This window comes from Monopterus albus, unplaced genomic scaffold (genome assembly GCF_001952655.1).
Source record: "Monopterus albus unplaced genomic scaffold, M_albus_1.0 scaffold12.1, whole genome shotgun sequence".
In the NCBI taxonomy this organism is placed as follows: Eukaryota; Metazoa; Chordata; class Actinopteri; order Synbranchiformes; family Synbranchidae; genus Monopterus; species Monopterus albus.
In genome coordinates, this window is record NW_018127892.1 from 4,401,508 (window position 1) to 4,424,249 (window position 22,742).

At 39.1% G+C, this 22,742-nt stretch overlaps 1 protein-coding gene and 1 long non-coding RNA gene across 4 annotated transcripts in view; both read right to left on the reverse strand.

The window, feature by feature from the left end:
* mvb12bb (multivesicular body subunit 12Bb) overlaps nucleotides 1-1,004 on the reverse strand; it is a 13,358-nt gene extending 12,354 nt beyond the window's left edge. For 2 of the 3 annotated variants that reach the window (XM_020590636.1, XM_020590639.1), the window contains exon 1: nucleotides 894-1,004. In XM_020590636.1, coding sequence (XP_020446292.1) covers nucleotides 894-922 — 29 coding nt within the window. In that variant the 5' untranslated portion in view covers nucleotides 923-1,004. Of the gene's footprint in view, nucleotides 1-881 lie in introns of all 3 variants that reach the window. The other variant, XM_020590640.1, reaches the window with a different exon arrangement.
* A 14,887-nt stretch (nucleotides 1,005-15,891) lies between these two features.
* Nucleotides 15,892-22,742, reverse strand: part of LOC109954745 (uncharacterized) — a 78,524-nt gene continuing 71,673 nt past the window's right edge. The window contains exon 3 of the long non-coding RNA XR_002274185.1: nucleotides 15,892-17,692. This is a non-coding gene — a long non-coding RNA (uncharacterized LOC109954745). The remainder of the gene's footprint in view (nucleotides 17,693-22,742) is intronic.

The following is a 22,742-nucleotide window of genomic DNA, read 5'->3' on the forward strand; positions in this document are numbered from 1 at the left end:
TTTAGGGGAGGAGCTGAAAATGATGACGTCCGAAGCCTCGCTGCCCGGCTGTATCACGGGACTGGTTCAGGAAGTGGTTCGGATTTTCAAAAAAAAGAAACCGCCTAAGCCCTGCCACACAAATGGCAGCCTTGGGCTGCGTCCGAAACCGCATACTGTGACAGTACGTATTGAAAGCGATGAAGTACCTACTTACTGACTATTTCTCACATACAAGCACACTGAGGGCCTCTGTACTGGAGCCAAATCCCTTGTGTGTTTAAACATACTGGGCCAATAAACGTGATTCTGGTTCTGATGAAGCTACTGAAGTCTAAGGTATTTGAAAATGAAAGTCCGTTTTCTGTTTGTTTTTATGATTCAAATATCTGCATGTGGTTGTGTTTTCAGTATTTGCAGCACTTTCTTTCTTAATGCTACACCTGTTTTGCCAAATTTATGATGTTTTCTTACTTTGCTTGTGTTCTGTCTAGTAAATTGTAACCATTGTTTGTAACAGTGAGTTGGCCACTCGAGGCCACCGTATAAATGCTAACTATTAGCATATAACCATTGTACTGTATTTCAAAAACCATTTCACATTATCTGCGTTTTAAATGGGGGCAGGCTTTGTGGCGAACCAACCCCCCTCATTTCACGTGTTAGCTAATATGATATTATGACATGTTTCACAGACATGAGCTAATGCTACTGTAGCTAAGCTATACATGCATCTTGTTTATTAAAAAAAAAAAGCTCATGTGTACCTCTGCCCGATGACTGGCTACCATATAAATCAAGAGCCGTTTAATTACTGGAGGCTCGTGAGAAACTACAATATTACACACACACACACAAGTTAATCCTAAACCCACAGTCCTCGGCGTGTTGTTTACTGTTACCTGCTTAATTACCTGGTTCTGGAGTCACAGCTGTCACGCATTGAATTTCGGACTTTGCCCCGCCAACCTGTAGGAGGTAAACGCTTCCGGGTATTGTGGGTAAATAATTGTTAACCAGTTGAAGGATCGTGGTCTTTGCCCTCCAGCCATGTCTCCTTATGTATTTATATAAACGATTTTATTTTTTTTTTAAAGTTTATCCATATTGATCTATTTTAAAGAGCAAAGCACAATTACTGTACCATTTTGATTTAGTTTATTTGTCGATAAAAGAAGTTAACATATGCCTTTTACTGTAATTGGCTTTTAACAGTTTGATTGTGTGTAATTTTTTCATAGTCTGTGTTGTAAACTGCCATGTGCAATCCCTTTTGTGGAGTTATTTGAATTTATCTCAACTAAGGGCCCTGCCTGCAGTGCATGCAGTTGCTTTTTAATAATATTTTCATTATTTATACTTTTCACCATCATGAGTTGTTGATTTAAAAAAAACATGGGATGCTGCTGAATCATTGAGTGCAGTACAGACATTTAATTCAACAAAAGTGAACATGTCATGAATGTGCTATGAAAAAGCAATATGAGTAGTAAACATGCCCATTTACTTTGTCAGAGTGAGTAGTGTATACATAGAGAATAAAAGCCTTGGCCAGCAATACCACATTGACTCGTGGGTGTATTTCGTTGCAATAACTTCTGAGATCCAATTTGGCTATGGTAACTAAATTAAGGTTGTGCTTCACTAAATGACTATCATTACATGGAGATATCCACAGGTCATGCCTTCTGACAGTTAGTTGTCTCTCTGATCATCACATGTCATTACTGTAATCAGATAAAACTAGGATAAAGAGCAATCTATTAGCTTAGCTGTAATATTAGGATGTGTATCTCCCAGAATACAACACTTGAAAGCCTCTTCATAGTCTGTCCAAAACAAAGGGACGATAGATGCTTTACCATTTCCAAGTTTATTATTTTATCCCCATCACACCAATCAAATAAATTATTTCACTGTGCAACTATTATCCTAATTTATTTAAATCAAACACTTGTTGCTTTGTTTTGTGAGATGGTGCCATATGCCAGTAGGGTGTCGTCGCCGAGGCCACACACAGGGAGATGTGTTTATTGGCTTACATGACTGCACATGATGTGATCAGTGTTGCCTTTTTAAAATTTATAACGCTTCTATTATTGGAGCGCAGACATTCAGAGGAAAACTGCCATCTCATATGAATGGGAACTTTTCACCACCTCCACACTCACTGGTGATGTTAACATCATCACTACCCACGCACCCACCCCACACACATACAGGTTTGTTTTTATTGCTCATGGGGACTTTACATTGACTTAAATGCATTTTCTGGAGACTTAACCTAACCATTACCATGACCACTGCTTCTTTACCTCTAATGCATCCTACCCAAACCTTAAACGAAGCTGTCACCCAAAATTAATTGATTTGCATGATGGGGACCAGCATCTGGAAGGAAGTACAAGTCCCCCCTTCATATGAGTAAACAGTTTTCATCCTCACAATGTGAGTAATATCTGATGAGTGCACACACACACACATGCATAATCCTACCAACACATCAAGGTGTTGACAACCTACTGAAACAGGCATGCTCATTTTGTGGCAGTGCTGAAGCTGATAAGATAAAATCTCAGGTGTCAGTAAAAAAAAAAACAGAAAAAAAACACATGCTCCAAGTGAGAAAAGGTGCACCTGCTAAAGTAATGGTCTAATTATGGAATAGGTGATGAAACACTCTTTGAGCGTCTAGAGATATCCGCAACACATGCTAACTGTGAAAGCCATCAGCTATTACAGTGTTTTAATGTTCTGCACATCACATGCTGAGGGCTGTGGAGTAAGATGAATGATGGCTGCGGCACATTTCTGTGGGGGAGCAGCCAGTGTAGGATGCATAGCATTATAGCTGGCATTTTGAAAAGGTTCATTAAAACTGTGATTTCACTGTTCATGCTTTGTTTCATATGCTTTATGACACATCTCAGTTAAAATCAACCCCATAAACACTGGATCATCCTATCATGTACAAAATGTCATACACATATTATGGTAAGTCTTAACAATATTGTAGTCATGAGTGGTAATCAATGGATAACAGAAGAGCCCCTGGACCAAAATTATACCACTCTGAATGGCTTTGCACCCAAATGATTAAAAAAAATAGCAGCAAAGGTTTTCTTTTCATGTGTAAAGGTCATTCACTGTGTTTTGTAATTTGCTGACACTAGTCTGGGGACTGAAGATGGAGATTTCAGCGTTGCCACCCCGAGAGTAATAATATCCCTATCTCAACTTGGGAAATCTACTGTGCCCCAGTGTCCCCGTCACCCGCATGAACCTATTATGGGTTGTGTAGAAATCTGCAGGTCTCATTTCGTATATGACCCTCACCCCCCCTTTTTCTGTCTACATGTAAAAAATCCCTGTGTCTCCTGAATAGCTTACAATAACAAGCTTTAAGAAGTACCTTAGTGCCCCCATAGGATACTGCCTTGCAGAGCTCTATAATATCATGCTTTTTTTCTAATTAAAGGTCAGTTTGGTCTAGTCTCATTGTTGCCTTGGCTGAAAAATCTCCTGAAACATGATGGCTTTGCCAAATGTGATTTAATTTCTCATTTATGCCATCTGTTTTCTTGGCTGAAGCACTGAGATGCACAAGTTGAAAATGCAAGGGCTGTCTGAATCATTTTTCAAATTCTTCCCTTTTATAATTAACAAATGTTATACAAACAATATTTTAAAAGATACACATAATATATAATCTTCCAATATCAAATAGCTGTATTATGCATTTGAGCTGAATGATGCATTTTTGAGGGTATGCAAGTGTCTCAAGTGCTGAGAGATGGTTTGCATGTCTTAAGTAATTTCTTTGGTAGCATTTCACTCATTTCTACCAACTTTATCGCACAACTTATCATCAAGCACACACCCATACACTTACATGCATCCGTGTATGCACACCACACACACGTGCACACATATACTTTTCTCCGTCTGGTGGGGAGTCTGGACTGCTCCGACTGACTGCGCCTCACTGCCCTTGTGCAGTGGTGTGCCAGTTGTGCCTTCCCCCATCGCTGTGAATGCCACCATCTGGTGTGCCACGTGGACATCATAATCTCCCCTTAATTACATTAGCAGTGCAATCAGTTACTGCATTACAAGGCCGGGCGAAGAGCTTTTAAATCTTGGAGGAAATCATAAATAATTGCACTAAGTACCCAGCGCCAGATGTGCGTGCCAACTTGGCTGGCATGAGATAAATAGTAACCTCAACAACGGTGTTCAGAATCCACTCTGCAAACATTTTCTGGGCAGTGCAATCCCCTTGTCCTCTGCTCTCGTCCCTGTCCTTGTCCTTCCTCTTCGGAGTCTCTCACGTTGTGTGGTAAAGCACACAGAGAGACTGGGTTCAGTTGACTGTAAACAGTCAGCTACCTGTTGCTGCAGTATTTTCCCACTGCAGTGTGAATGATGGCATCCAGGAAACTGTTTGTAACTAGGTGTTTCACAGTGTCACCATTCACTCCATTACTACACCCTTCAATCATTCTTCACTCATGTAATTGGATATTTCTCAGGTATCTTGTGTACGAAATTGAAATTCTTTATGGATTCTGAATAGTTGGGTTAGGTGTGTCAGTGTGTGTGCAGCGTAACATGATGTTTCACATTATGAGCCGACACTCGTGCCTTTCTCCTCAGAGGGGATGTTGCGTTGTGTTGCATGGTACTTTTCACTCATCTTCCTGTCATGTTCTCAGTTCCCAGGGCTGCTCATACTGACACACATCTCATTCTGTTCACTGCCAGTTTAGAGCACTTCCTCTTACCCACCGGCTAGAGAGGACCACTATTCAAATGTCATTACACCAGTGGTCACCAAAGTTTTAAACAGTAACTCCTATGAAATTATGAGTAGGAGGCATTAATAGATCCGATTCACTGCAGACAATTTGACTTGTCATATTAGAAGAAGCACAAGTGTTGTATATAACATTAACAATGCAGCATACACAATGCAGGGGCCCTGGCTAAAGTAAATGGGATGCAGCAATCGTTAATGTTATTATTTACACCTGTGCTTCCCCTGCCATGACATGTTAAAGTATACGCTGTGAAAACGTATACTGTAGTGCAGCATTAAAACAAAGATTTAAAGGCAGGGGACAAGGTCTTAAAGCTAAAGTGCAAAAGAGTTGACAGTTGGCGTTTAGGAATAGTAGGGTAAAAAAGTGAATTGTATTCATGATATTTATGGTACACATAAAAATACTGTTTAAGATTACTCATATAAAGCTTGAGGTCTACAGGGACTGGACAAAGCTTTACTGCCACATTGCTCTTGTTTTAGGTCCCCTGCCAGGAGTCTCTAGAAATTCCAATATATTCAGAACAGTGCTGCTATTATCCTAATGACAGTGTGGAAACGTCACCACAGGCACCGATTTCCTTCAGGAGAGAGTTTAAAATTCTTCTTCCGACCCATTACTGTACAGTGAACTAGTGTTCAGGATTTCACTCTGCTCTACTGTATACCTGAAGTGTCTTTTGGCAGTTCATTTGCTGAATGTTTTGGCTCTTAGTCTGCTTTTAAAGATACTTTTACATTAACATGTATAATGAGATAAATCCTCTTTCCCAGAACAGGATCCTTTAGTTCTTATTATTTAATATGAAAACGTTTCACGCCCATTTAGGTCTGCTACACCAGCTAGTCACTAAATAGGATCCAAAAGTCAAGCAAGTCCTACCAGTAATGCTGGGACACATCATTTCCTTAAGTCTTTTCAGAATCCAGTCAGTGTGGTAGTAGTATATGTGACTTACCTATGCAGTGTCTTACCTATCCTCATGATAAGTCATAAAATCACTTAATGACATTAACCCAAATTTGATGCTGAAACTTGTCAGTATTAATTCAACCAAAAAACAAACATTTTGTTGTAAAATGGGGCAAAAACAAAAATGTGCTTTTGTATTTACTGTGTGATTATGGAAGGTGAAGTTCCTTGGATTTTATTGGAAGGAAAACGTGTAACATGCTGTCAGAGTTTGTCTGTGTTAGACTGATTAATGGATGTTCAGAATCATTTTTCTTTTATTTGAACTGAGTAAAAGGGATTTTCTCTTTTTCAGACTGTGGTCCAGTATATAACATTAAGTCTTTAACATATAAACAGCCACAGTGTGCTGGTAGTCCACAGCTGCCTTGTCTGAGAAACCCGACTTAACATCTTAACTTGAATGGCTTCCAGATATGCTTCCCTCAGCACAAATAAGATATAAATTCACAAAAAAAAAGCACCCTGACAATCTGTCGTCTAAATAGAGATATTGATAATAACATGTACAATGCCCATTTCAATTTGATCACAATCTGGGCTTCAAAGTGCAATTTAAATGAACGGGTGTCTTTTCAGCTAAACAATGGCAGGATGAAAACAGCTGAGTGAAGAAAGAGAATTACAGTTATTGACTAAATATGTCTTATCATTTATCATAATTTCTCCATCCACTTTGTCACGGCTTCAGCATTTAAGGAAGATAGATGATTCAAGATGTTGTTCTCTCTTTCATACTTTCTGTGCTCTGGGAAGTGTGTCCAATATGGACTTACTTTACCTCTTTGCATCTCAGTCAGCATGTGTTTGTCACTATAAAGATGCACCGTGCATTTCTACATGCTGTGCTATGGGGCATCTGGCATTTGGACCTCTAACCTGTATGATAAAGGATGCACTTCATGAGCAGCAATATATCTCAGTAATAACAAATATTTAGAGGGCAATGTGTCAGATTACTACATGGGTGTTTTAGTTGACTAAGCGGTTGATTTATGCTATTCAGGGAGTTCGTGAAGGCGCCACAGTGTCAGCGTAGTGTCATTAAGAAGCAAGGTTTGAAAGGTGTGACATTTGCTATTCTTTGTCCCAGTGGGCTTTATGCTGAGGTGGTCGGCTTGGCAAGGGCGACCATTAATATCTCAGAAGGAATATTCCCACTGTGAGGTGACTGGTTGGAGAAGGTCCTGTTCCGGTGCAGACGCCTAAAGTTCATAAAAGTGCTGACATCCTCCTGAGCTCGGCTTGTAGCAGCCATCTGCTCCCCTGCTAACTAATGCAAAATATCCATTGTGAACAAATCTCTGGGAGGAATGTGATCTACTGTCCAATTTTTTTTCTTACAAGAAGGAGCTTCTTCCATGTAAAATTAATCAAATCACACATATCAGATAACATGGCAAAAAACAGGGAGCTCAAAGAGTTATTAGTTTAATAAGATGTCATGATAGGCTTTAGCTATCATAACAGTTTCTTTTTATTTCTTGTTCTTGATACAGTGAGCTTCACATCTATTACACACACAGGACTTTGTCACTCAACTCTCTCTTGTATTTGAATGTGTTGTTTGCACTGGTGTGGTGATTTAAAGGGAACATTTTATCAGAGCTAGCCAAGCAAGCCCGGTCCACCAGGGAGCCAGGCATTTTATAAGGGTATAAATAATCAATGACACTGCATCTGTAATGGCCTGTAATGCAGTTTGTTAAGTCCCCCACTTCACCCCACCCCCACCCAGAGAGGCGTGTTTGTTGCTCAGACAATAGAAACGGATTGCTATGGCTAATTGACAAGGCAGGGAATCTCTCTAGCTGCTTCTGTCTGTGTTTCTCTTACTACCCATGACTCCTCTTACATCACACGATTAGGCGTCTTTTTGTTTTGTTTTGTTTCCATCATCCCACGCTTTGAACATGTGTGAAAACGTATTTTGACATTAAGCGAACATGTTTAAAATAAAGGTAATTAAGTCCATATTGAATAATAGCTCATTCATGTTACACAGTCAGATTGTGCTCTCCACTTTTAATTGGATTTCTCTTGTGTCATTTCAGGTGTTGCTTCTTTAGAGAATCAATCTTATATGAACATTTACTGATCAATTTATACTGTATGTTAAAATCTGCAAGGCACTTACAAAATGTGCCAAAAAGTTTCATTTTGTGACCTGAATCATCACAAAACTAGTGCAGCTAGTACCTTTTTTTAATTACTGTCGAGCGAATATTCCCAACAAGTAAAAAAAGAGTATTCTAAAATGTACTTATGCCGCTCATGTAAGATGATTTTCAAAGCCATACACACTAAGCCATCACTGTTGCGTTCATGTCTCATATTTCACATATATCGACAGAAGAAAAAAATACCAAAGCACAAAGTACAGCCACTCTCCACCCCCACCCCCTGCACACAAGCATGCACTCACAGCCGAACATGATACATATTTTGAGTTTCACCCCACCCCCTGATCTCACCCATGAGCCTCTGATTTCCATTATTATTAATATCTGCCTGTTTAATTTTCAGCTCTGTCATAATGTGTCGGCCTAAACTACAAGAGACAATCCCTTATTGATTACTTTCCCAGCAGCCCCGGCGCATGCCCCAGCTGATCATGCCTCTCATGCACAGACATCTCATGCATTTCAGATAATAAGCTGCTGCTCTGGAGTTGAAACAAATTGGATGTGCAGTCAGTCACTGTCCAAGTAAATCATGTTGCAGTCTGTCAGTGGACTAGGCTTGGATTATCATTTTACCCAAGCGAGGCAAAAAAGGAAGGAAAAAAGCCATGAGCACCTGCCATGATGGCACGGTGGTATATGTGAGCATGACTCCCACATTGCTGCAGAGAAGTACATTGGGACTATTGATCACCTTACATGGCATTATGGCTTTTACCACAAAGTGAATATGAATGTCTTTATACTTTCTCCTACTCTGATAAAAGATGATTCAGAGGAAAAAAAGTCATGTTTGATATTTGTATCATTTGTGTAGCATAGTAGTAAAACAAAAACTCCTTTGTCAATGTCACTGAGACAGATGTCTTGTGAAAAATATTTTTGAGTGATTAAAATCAAATGGCATTGCTCTTTTCATTATTCTGACAAAGCCTTAAGCTTCAAACATCATTTCCTTTAGATTTCATGTGATATACGCTTGAGGGTGTTGTGAGAGAAAAGTACTGGCATTTAGCAACACAACTGGTGGCATTTAGAAAAGTTCCCATGGGAATAATTTGACAAGATATGAATGAAATAAGCCATTAGTCACTTGAATCAAAGAGAACTGAAGTCCTTATTAGAAGCAAACTTTTATTTACATGACAATTTAATGCACTGCTATAAATCCTTGACACAACTAGAAGGATCAGCTATGAAATTTCTTGCTTATGCACTGTATCTTCTGACCTGTCAGCAGCTACCTCTACAGCATAGCAGCACATGTGAACTTATTATAGTACAGTAGATGCTAGAAACACCATGCCCCATGTTCTACTGTGGACAAGGCACAGACCAGTGCCAAAAACTATTTTCAAAAGAAAACAATGCTGCAATTGTATTCACTTGCTTTGGAAGATAATAAAGCATCCTGTCACAGTGGACCTGTCTCTGTTTCAAATTCAGTGCACTTTCACACTGAAAAATCAGAAATGGAAGTTTTTTGGAGTTACACAAGAAGACGTGATTAATAATACATCAGGATTACAGAGCACAGACTGTGCTGTACTGACTTTAATAAGTCCATGGAAGGAAAACAAAGCCAGACTATGAAAACAACCACAGTCACCGGCTTCAAAACACCTGCATTTAAAGACCAATACATCTACATTTTCTCTCTCAGCATTACTGGTTAGTCATCCATGACTAAAATACACCTAAATATAAATGATAGCTATCATACTTGGTTCCTCATCTCAGATGTTTCACAAACTCTATAAAATAATGGTTTTGTTTGTGAAGTACACCTGGGCTGCTGTGGTTTGCTGCAAAACCCTGAGAAGTAGAATAATTGGCACCCTAGTGTAAGACTCCCTCTGTTTGGTGCCAGCTGTTTAAAATATGGATGATATTGTTTTCATTGCAGGGCTTTTATTGAGTTCTACTTGGGCCGTGCAGTATAATCCTCTGACTCTGACCTTTTCTGGCATGTGGAAAAAGTAAATAAACAAGGCACTGATGTATTCCTTCCGTTACCAGAGGAGCTGAGCAGCAGCTTTTCAGTTGATCATATTCAGGTGTCTGGATTCAGAAAGCTGTCTGTGGCTGTGTATGCGAGAGTGGCGAGATGCCTTCCTCTGTAGAACCGGCAGAGATTAATGGATGATGGGGAGGAAGAGAAAAATTTATTGACAATTGTGATCGGTGTATAGCATCTGCTCTCTATCGGCATATTTCCCCTGCTGGCAAAACTAGAGGCTGTTGACCATGAGATGTTAAAAATATAGTTCCTTGCGTAGGTTACAATAACAATACAGAAAAACTAGATGTTGTAAAACAAGTTAAAATATAAGTTAAAAAGTACATCTTTGATACACTGAAGTGTTTTATTAGACACGGGCATTTTTGAAGTATAAAAAAATTAACAAAACAGGGTGTTTCTAAAAATGAGCTAGTTTTTGGCACAGTTCTCTGAAGCATCAAATTCTGCTCCAGCCTCAGATATGACACGTCTCATACAGCATGTGTATATCACACTAATCCAAGTCTCACTGCATTATTCTACTCATGACCATGCACTGTTAACTCTTGCATAAATACATAGATAAGAAAATGATTAAATTTAAGTCGTCTTTCTCGTTATACACTGTCGCCCTAAATCATGCATAAATGTGATAATTACTCACACTAGGCCAAAAGGGCCCATCACTGCCACTTTAAATACAATACACGCCACGACCTGATCACTATAATTGACCATCTATCAGGGTCATTGAGGAGTCCAGTGTTGTTAACCGCTGCTTATAATTCCCCTTGATCATTGCTAATTACAGAAAGTGGGAGAAACCAATATTTCTGACACCTAGAGGGAAGGTGGACTGATTATTTTAATCTTAATTTAATATTAATGATAATATGAATTCATTTCAATTAAAAATGACATGCATTGCAATTTAAACATCATAAATTTACAACTTTAAAGGCCCAGAACACCTAAAGTATTATCTCAGTCTGTTTTTTCAATATAATAATTACTGTAATCCCAAATAAACTTTCAGTTTTCAACCCAAGTTAAAAGGTTTTGGTCATTTAACATGAAAGTTCTCTGTTTTTCTGTTTGAAATGGGCGAGGCTCAGTTAATGGATCTGTTATGATTAAGGAACACTGTCAGTTAAATGTAGCTAATCACACAAATAGATTCAATGAGGTTTTGACTGTAAAACTCATAATTAATAACTAAGGAATTTTTAACATTTTAACTTAGACTGTGGCTTATTTAGTCATACAGTAATTACAGTACTTCATTTTATAGAAAAATACCTAAAAACTGCTTTTTGCGAGCTTTGAGGGGTATTACAGAATATTGTTAGCGCCAACCTGTGTCAGCACCAGTCCATCCAAAACCTATTAGACTGATTTAGCCTTAGTTATAGTTTAGTTTAGCCAAATTAAGATATAAATATATGATAACATAGTTAACTTGGTTAAAACCTGTTAAACAAGAAAGGCTTTGGTATTGCTCAAGGGGAAATGGCCATCTAGCCATGAATTTAATTTTTACGCTGTTATCACACAAGTGGACGATGTCCAGTGACATTTTAAATAAGGCAAATATACAAATACTATATAATACTAACATGTTTTTAACTGTTCATATTTCAAAGTGACTTTTTCTGTGCCAGCATTTGCACTCCGTTTCCTTCAGCCTGGTGTTCTTACTGTAGCCTGCTGTTCACAGGAGCAACAAGTCACTGAGAAAATGGACAATTTATTGAAGTTTTATGGAAAGCCCCTTACCCCCTTTCACCACCGCACAATTACGTAAAAGCCATAAAGCTCCTGAGTAAGCCTTTTTATAGTAATCCATTTATGACTCTGGTCACTGAGGGGATGCCCGTCCTGCCACAAACACCCTCAAACGTGCGGATGGTATGAGGATGAAATCCATAAAGCACCGAAGGGCACAGATTCCATCTGAACATTCTCTTTTCTCTTCTTAAGCACATCATAAAATAGTTCATTATGTTTTTACAATCAACTTGTTTCATTATAAAGCTGTACATTTTATTTCCACAAACAGAAATGACATAACCAAGGTTCATCTGGATATTTCAAAATGTTGATGCTTTTGCTTGACTGGAAACATGCCGTTGAAATGGCTTGTGTCATTGAGGGAGAGCATTAAGAGCTGGGACAAAAAAAAAAAAAAAAGCTAGAAAAGGATGCTCCAGACAGAGAAATAAAAGGAAAATGAGACAGAGAGATTGAGTGAGTGGTCAAGAGCCCACTATAGTCTCTCCTGAGATGAGTATGATGATTGTACCCACATTCCTCTGCAGAGCTAAAACCCTTAGAGGCTTTTGGAATGTGAAAACCTACTTATTCTCTCTTTATAGTACAACACTTAGGCAGTGTACCACTTTTTTTTCCCCACCCTGAACATTGCTCACATCGCTGTTCCCTGAAGCTTGAAAGCACAGCATTTCTCAGCCAGCAACTCCCACTGGGACTAAAGCCCAGAGATGGAAATGCAACGGATATGTTTTATTGGACAGTTGCAGACAAATAAATCTAAATATGTATTTTGGTCATGTTTGTGTGCCCACTGTGTCCTGGGGGAATTGAAATGATTATATGACATAAATAACAGCGCTGTAACATGATATTAGGTCACATGTTTACATACATGGACCTAAGGTCAGGGAGGAAAATAATTCAAACACTGTTTCTCTTTTTTTTTTTTTTTTTTTGACATGAACATTGTTTTGGTAAGATACATACAGTACATGGTGCTAGGAGATTCACTTTTCAGTGTGCACAGACTGTTAATGAGAGATGGGATCATACATTCAGGTAAAACATATGTACTTAAATGGATAAAAGTCATAGCTGTGTTGCAGTCTGCCAGAGAAGCACAAATCAAGCTCGTGTCAGTAGGAGACGGTGGGTCACCCTGAATGAAATGGTTTAGGCTCACTGATCTGCGTGAAGGAAAGTCAATGAGAGGTGTCAATGAGAGGGCAGGAGGACTGCTGCAATCACATGTCCTGTGATTGACATGGCCTAACCTAGGGGGCTATGTGAGATGTCAACACAGTGCAGCCGCTTAATTTGGCCTCAACTGACGTTGCCTCAGAGGAGCAAAGTGAATTATGGACGAAGACAGTAGGTTACAAGAGTCAACATGCGTCTCCTTTGTTATTGCACAGGGCAGTCACTGGTTTTCATTGAAATTGTGGGGTTCATTTTTATATGTTGCTTTAATGAATATTGTGAAGCTATTAAAATAAAAGTATGGTTAAAAGAAACATAAATAAAATGTCTTTATTGGTGGTTGAGGTGGGAGAATATAAAATGACATCTTTCCAGACCAGACCTGGCTTTTAAATGACTAATTTCTCAGTAGGCTATAGGCATTGCTTACAGTATTAGAATTAGCATCTCCATTCTTGCTGATAGTCTGCTCCCTCCCACTTTTTGGTGACATTAAAATGTCAGCTGCCATGCAGTAACAGAGCTTCTAAGAAATGCTAAACTATATAATCTTAATTTATAATACAACATTCATATAATTATAGTTAGCATGAATAGTTTTAAAATATGCTGGTGCAGAATTTTCTGCAGTTTTATAAAATTAAATATATCCTACATCAAGAAACACTGTGCATATATTCATTACTGTAAACAATATTTCACTAAGTTGTAATTTTAAAAATGTACCTTTAAAACTAATATTTGTAATAACGTGTTTTTTTTCTACTTTCCAAAACTCGGCTAAAATAACAGAGAAGGAAAACCCATGCACTCTCACTTCCCCATTCTGTGCTGTCTTTGAAGGTAGAGTAAACTTGGGAAATAAAAGTGGCGGCCTATGGCAAACAGCACTTCAGAGAATTCAGCCCCTTTTTCTTTCTGCCACATGAGACAAGTGAGTCATGCAGCTTTGCAGAATTATATATCTATGTGTCTAATTATTTCTTTTCAAGTCCATACAATAAAAGACTGCGTGCTTTTCTTTTGCTGCAGCTAGGACGGCAGGAGGAGTGCCCTCCAAAATATTCCCTCTTATGCCTCTGACATGCACATCTGTCTGCACGTCAGCATAGCAACTTTCTAGACATCTTTGGTTTTAATGAAAGAGCTCTGGGAACTACAAATGCGAAAGGTGCTGTGATGACACATTTCAGTTTCTATTGTGCAAATAGAATCCCTCAGACTTTCTTTTAATCTTTATTATTCACAGCTTCATAGTTCAAACTACAGTGAAGGCATCCAACAATAGCCCTTCAAAACAAGACGCATCACAGACTTTAAATAAGTCTGTGTTTAATTTTAATAAAGGTCTGTTACGTAGAAATACTACAGAATAATGGGCAGTATTGTAACAACAGCAATGCTGACATTATATGAATTTCATGTTGTTTCTGATATTTTATACAAGCTAAAATGTTAAATGAAAATTGTGTTCTATGGTTTTGAAGTGTACCATTTCTCTAGCATTTCTAGCAGTGAGACAACTGTGAGGATATGCTTCTGCCACAGTGCGGTCACAAGGGGGTAGCATTGACACAGTTGTTTCAGCCCTTTAGCAGGCAGCCCAGCAGCAGGACAAACTGCCTTTGATGTAATTGAGGTCTCAGACCTCTTAGAAAAGCATATATTGGTTTGTATGTGGAAATGTTCAAGGAACAATGGATTTCCATAAGTGGATGTAAAATCGTATTTGGAGCATCCCCGGCATGCTAACCACTCTCTAAACAATAAGAAAAAGGACTCCTTCAGGATGAGACGGGTAATTCCAAGGCACTTACAGCCTGGAAATGTAATGGAATGTAGCATTAGGACTAAACGTGTGACTAAAAGATACAGACTGGTCTAGTTTTGGGCTCTTTCCTGGGTGATTCATTCCACGAAATTTGTAGATATACTTTCAGCTCTGTATAGCTGTACTATACATCCTAATAGAAGTCAGCAAGCAGCTCTTTTTAGAAGAATGGTTAGAAGCTGAATGTTTTAGTCACTATTTAGACAACAAATGCACTGATTCATTTTTCAGCCTTGAAAGCTGATGAATTATGACCTCCAATCCATATAGATTAAGCTGTTAATTATCAATCATCCCACAGCCATGCAAATAGTTCCCTAACTAAGATTTTTGTCTATCCATCTTATCATCCAAAGTAATACTTAAGAGTACAAGTCTGGCAGGGACTCATAAATAAAGGTTACCTCTTTTACATATTCAGTTTATCATGAATATTGCACACTCTGTACATAAAAATTCAAATGCAGTGTTTATGAAATATGATCATGCAGCAAATGTGAGAAGACACAGAGCACAGCCCATTCATACACAGAGGGGATTTAGAGCAACCCTCTGTGATTAATAAAAAATGAAATAGACATTGGACCCACAATAAAGAAATTAACTCCCGCCCCAAGACTTTTTGTTCTTCTTTCAGAGCAAACTTCTTTTTGTGAAATATATTTTAAATCCAAGGCCAAAATTGATATTTGACTGTCACTATACCCAGGTTATAGATGGATTCATGTCCCATTAAGTCATTGACATATGCAAATCCTAATCTATCTGTAACGCTCCCATCCAGTATTTCAGTAGAGAATAATGACAGCCATAAAACAACCACTGTATGGTTTACAGAGTTGTCCCTCAGTGGTCATCCTTTCTACTAGGAGTGACTGAACATGGACACTAGTATAAGTAAAACAGGTATCATGTATCTCTAAAGTTAAGGTCTTTAAATGTTTTCAAGTACATATACACATACAAATACATAGCATTTTGACATCATAATTTTGATTTCCATTCCAGGAATGTCTGGAAAAGTTTGTATTGACTGACTGGCCTTGCATGTGCTGATGCACCCAAGTATAATCTGCATGTGTGTAAAGTAAAAATATCTGATAGAATTCATTCACCTATACACAGACACACACCAGGTACATGTAACAAAAGCTGAACAAACACTGTGCAGCAAGTGTCTCCTCTCCTCTCATGAACTAGTTAACCTGAAAGAATATGATCTACAAATGTGTTTCAGCAAAAGCAAATTATCTGGGTTTTGTGGAGGGGAACTAATCTCTCCAAGCATGACACTGGACAGGAAAGGCCTCTTACTGTTATTATGATGTGTCGGCTTGTGTTAGATGGAAGGCCTTGATGGCCGCATCAGGAAGGAGCATTGAAAGCCCCTCTACCATGACAGCGCTCTGATGGATGCACGGGTGGCGGAGGGGCAGGGAAGATGGAGGTTAGAAAGCTGGAGATGAGAAGAAGCAGGAGGGTGATACGAGATGCAGAGGGGGCTATATACAATAGTAAATACCTACAAATGCAGTGCATTAGCAGTAGGTGCAGAACCTGAGATAACATTAGCATTCATGATAATGCTTTCTGTTGGACAGGCCATCACCGAAACAAAATAAAGGTCCTGGGTGCTGAATTTTCGAAGCCTATTTCTTGTCACCTGTAATGATTTGTTCCCTGTATGAAAAAGACTGATGATAACAGACAATCTAAAAGGAATTTATAAAATCAAAATAACTGTACATCAAGACTGACACATTATGTAATGCCATATGCACTCAGTGGTTGCAGCTACACCTGTACAATATATTGCAAGTCAATTTAACAGCTCATGAAGCCTAACTTTGTAATGTTCGGTTATCAGTGACATTGCCAGGAATGTGTAAATTCAATTATATGCTTTTCATAGTTAAATGTGATTTTGTATTAGACTACATTACATAAAGGAGTTTATCTAATTATTTGTCCTTTGCATTTAGATCCATGAAGTGACAGCATATTACAAACATCTCAGTGCCTTTTAGAAGGCAGGTGATAGCAGTACAGGTGTGCTGTACCTAATAAAGTGGCCATTCAGTGTAGATTCTTGATATTATAAGAAATAACAAAATAATAATTAAAGACAACCCTCTTATTGTGTTAGGTTAATAGCCAGTGAAATGAGTTATTGTTGCTGTCCTGTGAAAACAAACACTTCTCACGAGCTAATAAAACATTTTTTGTTTTCATCTGTGTAACAAGTCATGCTTTGACCAGTGCAGTGGCTTTTAAAATGACTTCTTTAGCTTTAGAAGCATGAGCATTTCTTCAATCCATAAAGAAGCACTTAATTGTTCCATTGTTTCACTGAGCAATTCTAAGTCATGAAATCTAGAGTTACTGTACCTGGTATTACAGTACTCATGGTTTGTCAGCAGCAGCACATGTGGCCTGACTATTGATTCCAAGTTTGCATCATTAGTTTGCTTAGATTTTGCTGCCTCATTCAGTGGTGGCTTTGTTAGATAGTAGTGGTGTGGTAGAAGCAGCACAGACAGGCACTTGTTGGTGCGTCACGGTCTTTTTTTCTTTTTCCATTCATTTCTGAATACTCAGAGGTGGCAATGTCTGGCATGCATTATCCATACTAAAATATTAATAGTCAGTTTTCCTCCACATCAGCAGCTTGTAATTTGATTTCTGGTTAGGAAATGCAGTTTTGGGGGGCAGATCTCCCAGCGAACACCGGTCCCTAGGCTCCTCCACATCCAGCTTCTTCAGGGTCCCGCTAGACATTGGGTAGGAGAAAGTGTTATGGAGAGAGATGGTGCTCCTCCTTGGCCTGGTAAAGATTGGGGTAGCCGACGCACAGCGGGACAGGTGTTCTGAGCTGCACACAGGGGAGTCTCACCAGGCTGCAGCGCCTGGCCTACATCCATCTCTGTACCTGGGGAGATAAATGGAAAAACGTGACCCAAACAGGAATATGTTCTAACAATGGGGAGTGGGGAGGGTTCCACATATCATTACTAAAAATCAGACACAGACTGCAATTAATTCCAGCCCTAAATGAATGTCTGCTGCTGGCAGCATACCTCTTTGTGGCAAAAGAAATAGATTAATAGTGCAGCATAGAGGAAATAATCTTATTCGGTACCATGCTGCACTGATATAGAATGGACTTCGGTGCTTGGCTCATTTCTTGATCAACATTTTTTGTCATCTTGCAAGCCCTACTTTTTGCCGCCTTTATTGTATAAAATGGTGTGATCTTTCAACTGCCCTTTGTCTTGGAAGAAAAATTAATTCTCATTTGCATTACCACGTCTAAATGTCAGCCACCGATATTTTGTTAGACATTAGTAAAGCTGGCAGCAAGAGGCACTGGATAATTGCACTCAGCCTAGCAGAGGGATTTACATAATTTCAGATAGCAATTAAAGAATCCTTGGGAAATTTCTTCCTGGTCTCTCTCTCCAGCTCACTTCTACAGCAGTACAAAAGAAGCATTCGTTTACATTAAGCTCCATGCTCCTTGCTGTTCATTTGCATGAAATTAAAGGTTTTCATGATCTTGAGCAGCGGGGTAACATTTAAAATGCTGTTTTAAAGCCCTCACCTTGGAATAATGAAACACTTCTATTTTTTTTAGAAGGCAGTGGGAGTTCATTGACTGCCTGTCCACAGCAAAACTTTTTCATTTTCCATTCACTCATACAATATAATACAATAGTACTTTCAATTAATGACTTTTTTTGGTTTGATCTGACCATGCCTACAGTACCATCACCCCACTTCTCATCAAGCCCTTGAAATGTAATTTTATGAAAGTTGAATTGCTTTTTAATAATACAAATGTATCAGTCAAAACTGAGCATACACTGAAATCCACTTCCTGCCACTGTGCCGGGATAAACCAATGTGGGGACTAGTGTCAGCGCTGGGAAGATAAACCTCTCATGTACAGTATCTATAATTAGGTCCCCGTGGGTCCTGGTGTTATCTACTGTCCTGATTAGAATGACCATTAACTTGTTTTAGCCTTGAAACTGATAATGTGCATTGGTGTGCGGTGACAAGAGAATCCAAGGCAACACGCTTCACGGTTTGTGAGCATATATTTTTGTTACACATACACACGTACGCCATATTGCTTTAAATCCTCTGTGCCTTATTGGTGTGGCCTGGATGACACATTTGATATGGTATGGATCATCAGGATTAGTTAAACTAAACCCTTCTCTTGGGAGGTCTGTGGCTCAATAGTCCAGTGTGCAAAATATTCACTTTACTTAACAGCAATTGTCTGTTTGTCAGCCCTCACTTTTCTGGTTTAATCAGTGTACTATCCAATATAACAGTAATGCACTGACTATAATCTAAAAAAACACAAGAATCTTGATGAATAGTATGGCTTTGGAAAGACAATGAAGCTTTGTCACAGAGCTCAGAAATAAATACAAAGCCTCATCAGAACAATACCCTTCACACTTCTTCCTTGATTCCCCTTCCATCTTTAAAGGCATCACAGAACATTTTCACACTAGTCGTCCCACCGCTGTGAAATAAATTGTGACAGTAACTCAATATGAAGTGAAATAGCTGAGAAAGCCTTGAGTTCACTTGCGCTGACAGTGCTGTTTAATTCCATCTTGTGCCAGCCTGACATTTCTGCTGCCACTAAAAATAAAACATGTGTACCCGTTGTACCCGTTTCATTTGCATCTGGTAATGAGGTGGGAGACAGCGCCCAACTGGTCAAGCCTCTCTCGTGGTAGTGCGTCTGTGCTACCTCCAACACAGTCACATGGACAAGGGTAAACCAACAGAAATATTTAGAGAAGAAGGGGGCTCAGACAGAATGGAATAGGAAAAAAGGGGGGAAGGGGGATAGTGAAGGATAGAGTGCTTGTGTGTGTGTGTGTGTGTGCGTGTGCTCTCCAGAATTCAGAAACCAATCTGAAATGACCCCAGCTCTCAAGCAGTGTCTGTTTTGGCTGACATTTCTCCCTGAATCTTTTAAGATGCATCCCTTGCTGCAAAATGCATTAGAGGAGAGAGGAGAAACAGAGGCACAAGAGGAGAGGGTTAAATGTGATTGCTCTAAATGTCATCACGTCTTCATAATGCAATATATATTCATGATCTGGCAGTCCAGGAGGGCAGACATCACAGTTGTGTTCTGTAATTCAAATGTTTTATCCCAATTTTGATTCATCGTACAATTCTGGGCAGACATCTCAAACTGGGGTGTGCATTCTTTATTTTTTAAACATTATGCATCTGAATGGACTGGTGGAGTGTGAGGTGGCTGCTGTGTGATGTGGGTGTTATTGAAAAGACATTGGGATGCTCACAGATCATCCTAGGTCTACCAGTAGCCATATAGCATCTGCTTCATCTCAGGAACAAGCAGTGTTAGAGGCCATTATTCCAATATTGTACGTAAGTGGCTATAATAAATGTTACAATAACAATGGATGTCTTCACAACTTGTCGCAATGTAACAGATGTTGCTGCTCTGTAGCTGTTGAAAACAACTGTTTGCTAACAAGCTAGTCATGCCAACTTAAAAGATGATAATGTATCAATGGTGTTGTTGTCTTTACAACTTGCTTCCTCTGGCCAGCAAAACAAACAAACAATTAAACTATCTATATACATGGTCCAAAAAATCGGTTATTGCAGATTACACACCAATACCAGAGGTAAATACTGGTACATAAGGTTAAAATGTAATAAGTTTCAAATGCAAAAGTACTCATTATGGAGTAGAATCGCCCCTGGCCTTGTATCACATTATTAAATGATCACTGATGCATTAACATGCATTTTAACCTTGCAGCTGTTTTGGGTGGAGTAACAGCAGCTTTACTGTTTACTGTTGGGTTGTTTCATCAGTAACAATGCTAAGCTTATTGTATGTTTTGTGTGTACGATCCTTACCTGCAAAGTGATTAGTAACAACAACTGTGTAAAACTCACAGTAGGTAATTGTAAAAGGTAAAAGGTTTCCCTTGTAAATGTTTTTGAGTAGAACTACAGAGAAGTAAGTGTTTGCTACTGCAGAGGTATGTGTCATTTTCTATAACATGATTACAAATTAAGCAAACTGGTCTCATGCTTTCTCTAAGTAAAATAAACATCATCAACTAGTTATGAGCCTGCCTTTTAAAAATGAAACTTCTAATTCCAACAATCATGCTAAATACGGTTAGCAGCTAAATGTGTGTGTGTGTCTGCATGCCACTTGTGAGTGATCTTGTGAGTCAGAATGCACTGAAATTTTGCTTCGGGTCCAAATTCAGTTCCATTCCAGCCTGGATCCAGAGTCTGCCTATTCAGTGTGAGTTGCATGCGATGCTAATTCTGTTTTGTGCTGCTGAGTGTTTAGAATAGAAAAACCAGGTTTTCTGATGTTCTTGAAATGAAAGCACAATGTTCTCTTCCCTCTGTTAGACTCTCGTGACCGAGTTCAGTCTAAAAACTGAAAAGAAATAAATCCCTCTGTGAGGAAACTTTCTACAATTATTTCACTCATGTGACTTCTTAAGAGCAGATTTACTTTTTCTTACCAGTGTGGCTACTTCTGTCATTGCCCTCTCCGCCACACTGCCAACATTTAAAGTTGAGAGACACCCTGCCTCTCTATGAGGCCTTGTATTGCTTTCATATGTATCAGATATGTCACAAGAAATCAAACCTTGATCAAAACCAAAGCTGACTGTCGACGAGAAACAGGGAAACATCAAAGAGCTTACAGCAGAAAGGCAGAAGTGGTTGAAATTGTGTTGTGGTAGTGCCTGTGTGTGGTAGCGGCGGTGGTGGGGGGTCCCCACTTCTTGTTAATTCTCTTCATAAGAGCTGTTAAGTGCATTCAGCAGTCATCAGAAATTGTGTCCACTCCCGGGCCTCCGGTGGGACTGCGTGTCCTGAGGTTTACTGTTGCTAGCTTGTCATGTCCACGTCAACAGCACTTATCGCCTTCTGTCTGAGCGCTGAGACATTTCCCAGGCATTTAACTGCCTGTTTGTCTTCTCTTGATTTCCCCTCCAAATCTGTCACATATAGTCTTCACCTGACACCTCACAGAGTGTTCCTCTCTCAAACACTGTCAAAACAGAGAGATGCAACAGAAAGAGACAGCAGTGGGGAACCACAGATTGCCAAATGTTATCCGCTGATCAGGCGCTGCAAATAATGACCCATGTAGGTAAAATGGTCTGGGTTTGTTTACTTCATCGACACACTGCTGCTATCCAAAGAATAAAAAATGGAGCTTTTGTTCACAACTTTGTTTTTGCAGTTCATTTGGACTCCAGATTATCAAGTGCTGCTTTCTGCTTCTCACACATTGCACTGTATGTACATCAGAAAAGGAATCCAAAGTTTTCACATCGCTTAGACTTTTTCTGCCCTTTTATTTCTTGGAGTAAGATCACTGGCATGAAAACAGTATACTTCACACAGAAGGCCTGGCATAGAATCAAATACATCTCTTTGGTGCATTTTTCTTTCCTGGCACAAAACCCTTCTATTATTTCAATAAGCTTTTGCTTTTAATACATTATTGATCTTAAGGTTGAACTACGGGCCATTGCATTACCAGGATTCTAAAGCCCATCATGGCATGACACTCACGTACTTGTGAAAAATTATACCAATTATGAAATCAACCAACAACTACCTCAAAAAGCAATCAATTGTCACATTGGAAAGCATTTTGTCCCACGATGCTATTGGCTTCGTGGTTACCCAGATGGAGTGGGCGTCGGATGTTTAATGACTTCCAAATACTGATTTCTCTGTTGTTTTTTTTTCTCCAAACACTTACTGCTATTCCCTCTGAGATGGCTGTTCGCTAAAGCAAGCCTTTGATTATGTTTGATGCTCTTTGGTGAGCGACCGCGTGCCACTAAGACAACAGCATTTACCAACTGATTAGGCTTTATGAGCACCAAAGGCTCAACACCACCATGTGCACTTAAAAGCCTACA